At 40.7% G+C, this 8,667-nt stretch overlaps 1 protein-coding gene across 2 annotated transcripts; it reads right to left on the bottom strand.

Moving 5' to 3' along the window:
* Nucleotides 1–604: 604 nt before the first annotated feature.
* LOC117688731 (uncharacterized) lies at nucleotides 605–8,421 on the bottom strand. Of its 2 annotated transcripts, XR_010709735.1 has the most exons (3): nucleotides 8,357–8,421; nucleotides 1,603–7,959; nucleotides 605–1,205 (listed from the first exon to the last, which is right to left on the bottom strand). XR_010709735.1 is itself a non-coding variant. In XM_066072180.1 (2 exons), the coding sequence occupies exon 2, from the start codon at nucleotides 6,326–6,328 to the stop codon at nucleotides 1,865–1,867; it is 4,464 nt and encodes a 1,487-aa protein (XP_065928252.1). In that variant the 5' UTR covers nucleotides 6,329–7,959; nucleotides 8,357–8,421; the 3' UTR covers nucleotides 1,346–1,864. The 2 variants fall into 2 exon arrangements, 1 of the variants encoding a protein (XP_065928252.1); XM_066072180.1 differs by lacking the exon at nucleotides 605–1,205 and having other exon boundaries at nucleotides 1,346–7,959.
* Nucleotides 8,422–8,667: the final 246 nt, after the last annotated feature.

Here is an 8,667-nt window from a genome sequence, read left to right on the forward strand (position 1 = left end):
CAACCATCGGCATCCATATATATAATTCTTTTCTTCTCTTTCACACACAATATCCAATATTTCGGTCATTATTCAAACAGATGAATCATTATCTTTCGTGGTAATTCAAAAATCCGTTGTTGTTAATCCGTATGTCGTATTTTAGAATGTTGATCATTCGCACTGTAAACTGTTCTGTGCATGCCCCATTCACCCAGCCTTCCATTGGTTGATGGTATAATGTTTCAGAGGAAGGCACAGCAGGAAGTCTTTATGCAACCGTTATTTGTTGAATGTGCCGTGCATTTCAAATTCAAAATAAATAAAATACTATATCTAGCTACATTTAACTGTATTTATTTGTTGAATAGCGCTAAAAATAAGCGCAATATTTTTCAGCGATCATTGGTTCCTGTTTTACAAGTTTTTCCGACCCACTTTTATGAACCACACTAGTCCATAATACATCATTCTATTCATAATGATAACCTACATGTAACCTTTAAGGGAAACTTGTTAATCTTAATCTAGGATTGAATCGTTACAAACAATTAATTGTCATAAATTTTCTAAACAATCTTCTCCCAGAATAAACAGAAATTTGATTAGATCAATACTCTCTCTCTCTCTCTATGCAAATTATCTATGCACTTTTTTTTCCTTTCTTTATCTCTTTCGCCGATCTTGCTGACTTTGACATGTGTCTATGTGGGAATTTTACGACATCCAAGAGCGGTGAAGAATTCTCTCTCTCTTTCTCTCTTTCTCTCTCTGGGGAGGGTTAACACACATGATATTGAGACACTCGTATCACATTGCTGAAAAATGCCACTAAGAAAACATATGCATGTATATAACCAAATATATACTTAGTATTCTTAGCACTTTCTTCAAATATCATTAGAAAAAAACTTCAAGGTGGATATTTTTCAAATTGCAAACACACAAGATAAGGTCGCTAGGATATAGAGGATATTTTGAATTGAGATAAGGAGACAAAAAACGCGGTTCCTCTTGTCCTGCACAAGGTCAGCAATGTTTATCCTCCCGCTGGTGTGAAGACCCAGCGAATTCAACAGAATGTAGCCTCCCGCTGTGCCGACAAAGAAAGTGATCTTACAGGTGTTTGTAATTATTTAATTAAAGACCTCCCTTGTGCACAAACAAGCTTCAACAATTCTTTGTTAAAGAGGTTTATTGGCCTCCTCTGTCATGAGGGTAAGAAGCTACAAAAGGAAAATAAGCCGTCTTACAAATAATTACATAAAACAGACAATTCATAAACAATTCACAAATTATACAATGGCCAATCCATGACATACATTATGCCAAATTATGAAAATGCACGAAAAAGGAGTTTTATGACCTTTAAACATATTACATTTAATATTTATACTGTTCTATATCGCTTGACCTTTTGACTTGATATAATCAAAATTGTTACCAAAATAATGTTTCATAAAATATCCTATCCAGATTTTACATAATGTCAACGACATGTGCGTTTGTGCACTTTTATATGATTTAAAACAATTATGCAAAAATAAAGGATTGACAAAGAATGACACTTTGCATATACAATATTTAGATAGTGATTGACATTTTGCATAAGAAAAAACTTACTCTTTGGGTCTGTATACAGCACAGAGATGGCAATTATGCCTATAAACAAATGCGGGGGTCTTCCCGGATGTACACAACAAACAGAACAAGGACAACGTAAAATTCAAAACCCGGACGGATAAATTCCGTATCATTACACTCCCCCTCTGATTTCTGATTATAAATCACTATTTAAGAAATAAAAATTATAAAATACATGCCTTTTATGAAAATGAGACCAACAAAATGATGAAGTGTATCATACAACACTCATATAATACAATCAAGACAAGACTAGTGGCACAAGTTTGTGAATCGGTCTAACATAATGAGATACAGTGTCACCCCTAACTACACGCACTTCAACTTCACGTACATGTCCATCAGCAGAAGGAAAGGTTCTAGTTACGCGTGCAATTGGCCAATGATTCCTTGAGCTATCCGACTCTTCTAACAAAACAACATCTCCTTCCTTTAAACTGGGTTCATCTGACATCCACTTTCGTCGAACTTGGAGGGTGGATAAATACTCATGTTCCCATTTTCGCCTAAATTCATCTGCGAGAGATTGAACGTAACGCCACTGAGACTTGTACAATTCTTTGGGTTCAATGGTTGGTAATGATTCTGGTAGGTGTCCTACCTTCTGAGTAAGTATCATTGCAGGTGTAAGGATGGATAGGTCACTGGCATCTTCCGTAATAGTGGTAAGTGGTCGCGAATTCACTATAGCAAAAACTTTTGCTAGAAATGTAGAAAGTGTGTCATGAGTTAAACCTTTCATTCCATTTCGTAGAAGCATACTGTCCAAGATTCTGCGGGTCACACCGATCATGCGTTCCCAGGCTCCACCAAAGTGGGAAGCATGTGGAGGGTTAAACATCCATACGCACTCATTGTTCTGTTGGAATCTCTGCACCAAAGGCTTCTCAACAAACTGATGAACCATCTGTAGTTCGTTTACCGCACCGACAAAGTTGGTTCCTCTATCTGAACGGAATTGACGGACAGGACCTCTTATAGACAGGAAACGTCTTAACGCATTGATGAAACAGGACGTGCTCAATTCTTCCACAAGCTCAATATGGATACCCCTTGATACCAAACACGTGAACAGAATTGCCCATCTCTTGCTTGTGGCCAATCCTCCCATTGTGCGCCTTGCTGTCACATCCCAAGGTCCAAAAGTATCAACTCCGACAAATGAAAACGGAGGTCCCGGGGTCAAACGATCTTTCGGAATGTTGGCCATTTTCTGCTTGCAGAATGATCCTCGCAATTTGCGGCATGTGACACAATGATGAATCTCGGAGGCTATTAGACGCTTGGCTCCAATTATCCAAAATCCTGATGACCTAATCTTGCCTTCTGTAATCTTTTGACCTTGGTGAGACACCTTTTCATGAAAATGCCTGGTCAACAAGGTGGCTATGTGGGATTTCTTAGGTATGATTATAGGATGTACATCCAAGCCAACTAATTTCTGTGCAGCAGAAATCCTACCACCAACGCGTAGTAACCCATCCGAGTCCAGAAATGGTGCCAAGGAAATGATGCTACTACCTTTAGAAATGGGTTTCTCTTTGATGAGACATTCCACCTCTTCACTGAATTCAGATCTTTGTATCTCTTTCAAAATATGAATCTCAGCTGATTTCAGGGTGCCTGAATTCAAGGACTGTGGACAGTAATGCCATCGTCTGGGCGAATGTTCACAGGAGTCCTTCGTGAGCAGAACATGCCTCAATATAGCTATACTACGAACTAGTCTGATCCAGTTGGAGTATCGTTCTATGCGGGTCTTGAAAGAGTTATATGTTTCTTCCTTCACAGTCGTTCTGTTGACTGCAACAATAGGTCTAACTTCCTTATCATCATCTGATATGAGAACAAAGTTCTCGTGTGCTCCCACAAAGGTAGTGGAGAGGTTGTCTTCCCTAAGGAATGCTGGTCCTCGCAGCCACATACTTTGAGAGAGTTCTTGGGCATCGAACGATCGAGTACCCAAGTCTGCCGGATTTTGGTCAGTAGTAACATGCTGCCATTGATCAGGTTCACTGAACGATCTAATCCTACTCACTCTATTTGCAACATAGACGTAAAATCGTCTGGCCTCATTGGTTATATAACCAAGAGCAATCTGACTGTCACTGTAAAACTTGAAATTCTTCTTCTCTAAATCCATCTGTTCTCTGATGATATCTGCTATCTCTATCCCAAGAACTGCTGCACACAATTCCAGCCTTGGAATTGTGTGGCCATGTGTTGGGGCCACTTTGGCCTTGCCCATTAGGAAACCAATGTCACTGTTCTCCTCGTCCTTCCATACTTTCAGAAATGCTACTGCAGCTATTGCATCCTTGGAGGCGTCAGTAAAAATATGCACTTCCTTGTGTTGCGATTCACAAACAGAATACTTGCAACACATTCTTGGAATCCTGACATCCTCAAGATGATGGACAGAGTTGACCCAAGCTGACCATTTCAGTCGGAAGGAATCATCAAGGGGACTGTCCCAGTCAGCTTCACTGGAAGTTGATAGCATCTGGCGGAATAACATCTTCCCGTGCACAGTCACTGGCGATGCAAATCCAAGGGGATCGAACAAGCTGTTTATTGTCGACAAAACTCCTCTCCGAGTATATGGCTTCTGATCTGAAGATATCTTGAAGGTGAAGACATCAGCGTTGATATCCCATGATAAACCGAGACTTCTCTGAACAGGTAAGTCATCCTTCCCAATGTCTAAATATTTAAGGTCTTTGGCGAGATCATCAGCGGGAAACTTCATCAGCACCGATTTTGAATTCGAAGAAATCTTGTGAAGTTTTAGTCGTCCCCCTTCTTTCAAAGCCTGCTGAGTTCTCTTCATCAGGTCGGCAGCGACTTCCTCACTGGGGCAGCTGAGGAGTCCATCATCAACGTAGAAGTTGTTGGATACAAAGTCGATCACATCAGGGTCCGAGTGGGCGACGCAGCGACGTATTCCGTATGTAGCAACAGCTGGGGACGGACGGTTTCCAAAAACATGAACCGTCATTCTGTACTCTTTCAAAGGCAGGTCTAAGTTGTTCTCTGGATGCCAAAGGAAGCGCAGGTAGTCTCGATGATCAATTTTCACCTTAAAGTTGTGAAACATCTGTTCTACATCTCCAATAACTGCAATTTCCTCACGGCGAAAACGTAACAAGATACCTTGCAGGTTGTTAGTGATGTCAGGTCCTTTAAGTAGAACATCATTGAGCGAGACGTTGTTGAACTTTGCAGAGGAGTCGGACACCATTCTAATTGAGTCCTTTTTCTGTGGGTGGTATACACCAAACATAGGAAGGTACCATCGTTCCTTGTTGTCAGGTAAAGGTGGAGCTTCCTCTGCATGTCCTTTCTCAAATATCTTGTCAATGAACATAGACACATGCTCTTTCTTTGTTGGGTTTCGCCTCAGACTACGGTCAAGTGCTGACGCCCGATTTATGGCTTGTAGTTTGTTGTTGGGCAAGGGCGGTCTTTGAGTTCGGAATGGAAGCGGTGCCTCCCATTGTCCATCCGCATTCTTTTTCAAATGCTTGTCCATCAGTTCCACAAACTTCTCATCTTCTATTGATAGAGCCATTTTTTCGTCATGTTCAGTCTTAATGAAAATGTGGTCCTTTATCTGTATTCTGTTATCACATGGGTGAAGTAGTGAAGGCCTACCATTTTGTAATATATGAGTCTTGTTCACATTTATCTTCTCTGGAATATTAAGGGAATCAAGACACACAGGACCGATAATCACCCAGCCAAGGGGAAGTTTTTGGGCGAACGGCATTCCACACGATCCCTTTCTTTGATCCTGCACTATATGGGCGTCAATGAGGTCCCTTCCAATAAGAAGTTCGATTTCCACATTTTCCAACAGGTCAGGTATCTTGTCTGAGATGTCCTCAAGGTGAGAATAGCCCTTAGCAACACGGGGGAATGGTATTTCTTCTCGATTGTTCGGCAGTTCTGCACATTCAATGAGCATAGGAAGCTTGAAGGAACACTTGCCATCCAGAGACTCAATGACGAAACCTGTACCTCTTCGTCCAGATGCTGTAAAGGATCCAGAGCACGATATGAGCGTGTACTGATGGTTGGGGTAGTCCTGGTTAAATGCATCGAAAAGTGAGGGTGAGGCCAGTGAATGACTGCTCTGGTCATCAATGAGCACATATACAGTTCTTGAGTGTTGTTTCAAACTGTCATGATAGATCCTAGCAGGAACTATTTTTGCACAGGATTTACTTGTTCCTGGAATTGTTCCACAAACTTGGGTGCAGGTAGACAATACCATCTCAACACGTGCCTCATTTTCATGCATAATAGTACCTTTGCTTTTCTCCCCCTCATGGCGACGGTTGTCTTCATGAAGAGCGGCAGGATGAGATCCATTACAAACATCACATCTTACATTGTTCGTACACTCCTTTGCTCGGTGTTTCTTAGGGCCACAACATCGGAAACATAGACCGTGACTCATGATAAACCTCTTCCTCTCGGGCATTGGTTTTGACCGAAAGGCTTTACATTCATTCAACGAATGATTAGAGTTATGAAGAGGACATCTGTGTACCTCAGTGTTTTCAATGGGGATATTGTTTGGTGAACTGTGGGTTTCTGTTTTCCTAGTAGCAATTACAGTATTACGGAAATTCCGTGGTTGGTTCACAAAGGGCTTTTCACCATCAGAGTACGAGTAGTTAAAGCTGGGACCATTCTTCATCCTAGTAATGTCCTTCAAAAAGTCAATAAAGAATGTAAATGGTGGATATACAGCCGATTCCCGCTTCTTTTACTTCGTAGCCTCTGCGGTCCATTTATCTTGTAGATACGTGGGCAATTTTGCGACTATAGGGTTTATCCCGGTTGGTGAATCAAAGTGCCCAAACAGTGATGCGTACTGAGATTGACGTTTCACAGAGGCTATTTCTTCGACTAAATCCACTAGATTGTACAGTCTCTTTAAATCGTGGTTACCTATCTTTGTGAAGGAAGATATCTGGCGTCTTAGGGAGCTTTCGATAAGCTCTGGTGCCCCATATCGCTCTTCAAGTCTCTCCCACACCAATTTTAAGGCGGTCTCTGGGTTGTCAACATTGTATTTTCTAATGGTCGCTGCCTGTCTTGACGAGTCAATGCCGAGATGACTTACAAGAACGTCCAGTTCCTCTGAAGGTGTCGCACTTATCTCCTGCATTATGTTCTTGAAGGTGAGTTTCCAAGTAAGAAACAAACTGGGATTATCATCATATTTGGTAATCCTGGATAGGATAAGATCCTTTTTCAGAAGGAATTTTGTCATGTCCATACATGTAATTGCATTAGCTTGTTTCATAGGAGAGTTTATCGTTTGGGTCTCCATGGGAGCACGTGGCTGTGAGTCATTGTTCCCAACATGTTGATTAGTTTCAGGTAACATCGTAGGTAACGGTGATGAGGAGAATTCAGGTAGATCTGGTAGAGAGTCTGCAATCTGAGCAGTTGGCTGTTGTTGTGGTTCATGAAACAGTCTGGTAGGTTGTGCCTGCATTGGTGGGGAGCCTTGATGAAGTTCTTGTATAGTTTGTTGAAAGGGAGTGAGATATGACCCATGATGTTGTGTCGGATGTCCCCTTGGCAAGCTCTCGATGTATAACTGTGTCCGTGAGACGATATCCTCGGCTGGGAGGTTCAGGTCTAGACTGTTCTCTCTTAATGCACTTACTTCTGCCTGTTTCGTTTCTATCTCTTCTTCTATCTTGATTGCCTTTAGCTTTGTTTCGAGTTCTGCCTGTTGCGGCTCGTAATTCTGCTTCTTTCATCTCTAGGTAACTTGCGTTAGACTTTACCGAGTGTCTTGCAGAGTGATGGCCCTTTGATGCTGGGGGCGGATTCAATAACGTATCAATTATTCGCATTATCAGATCAAATTTACAAAGAACAGTTCTGAATATAACATAATGTGACGCCTCTTCATTTTCACTGTCGTAGGTCCTGGTGGCTCTTAAGAAATCTACAAACTTTCCAGAAAGTTCTCGATATGCGGTCTCGCAACTCTGAATAAGCTCCCTGACTGCTTTCAAGGAATTCGGATCATTCCTTACTTCATCTACTTGAGCGGCACCAGCATCCAAGTCATTCTTCATGCTCCGAAGATCTGTCGTGAATTTAATCACTCTTCTTTCATATTCTTCCTGTGCAGGAGCGGTGAGTGTTCTTACTCTTTTGGTCTCAAAGGTCTCTGTTATCTGTTCTGTGTTTTCACCATCAGCCATGCTGTGTTGATTTATCCAGACCTCTTACTGTGCACAAACAAGCTTCAACAATTCTTTGTTAAAGAGGTTTATTGGCCTCCTCTGTCATGAGGGTAAGAGGCTACAAAAGGAAAATAAGCCGTCTTACAAATAATTACACAAAACAGACAATTCATAAACAATTCACAAATTATACAATCGCCAATCCATGACATACATTATGCCAAATTATGAAAATGCACGAAAAAGGAGTTTTATGACCTTTAAACATATTACATTTAATATTTATACTGTTCTATATCGCTTGACCTTTTGACTTGATATAATCAAAATTGTTACCAAAATAATGTTTCATAAAATATCCTATCCAGATTTTACATGATGTCAACGCCATGTGCGTTTGTGCACTTTTATATGATTTACAAGAATTATGCAAAAATAAAGGATTGACAAAGAATGACACTTAGCATATACAATATTTAGATAGTGATTGACATTTTGCATAAGAAAAAACATACTCTTTGGGCCTGTATACAGCACAGATGGCAATTATGCCTATAAACAAATGCGGGGGTCTTCCCGGATGTACACAACAAACAGAACAAGGACAACGTAAAATTAAAAACCCGGACGGATAAATTCCGTATCATTACATCCCTCTTTACTGAGCTTCTGGCAAGGAATTTTTCTGAAATTCTCAGATATTGCTGAATTTTACGCAATTTACATTACGTTGCGATGTTCTAATGAAACATGCTCCTGGAAAGTGACTTATAACTCAATGAATATAAATATATATCTTTTCAGTTGAATAATTGTCAAAACTTAG

The sequence above is a fragment of the Magallana gigas genome, chromosome 9 (genome assembly GCF_963853765.1).
Source record: "Magallana gigas chromosome 9, xbMagGiga1.1, whole genome shotgun sequence".
Lineage (NCBI taxonomy): Eukaryota > Metazoa > Mollusca > Bivalvia > Ostreida > Ostreidae > Magallana > Magallana gigas.

Coding starts and splice junctions, on each gene's coding strand:
- LOC117688731 (XM_066072180.1), bottom strand. CDS start 6,328: ATGAAGAATGGTCCCAGCTTTAACTACTCGTACTCTGATGGTGAAAAG.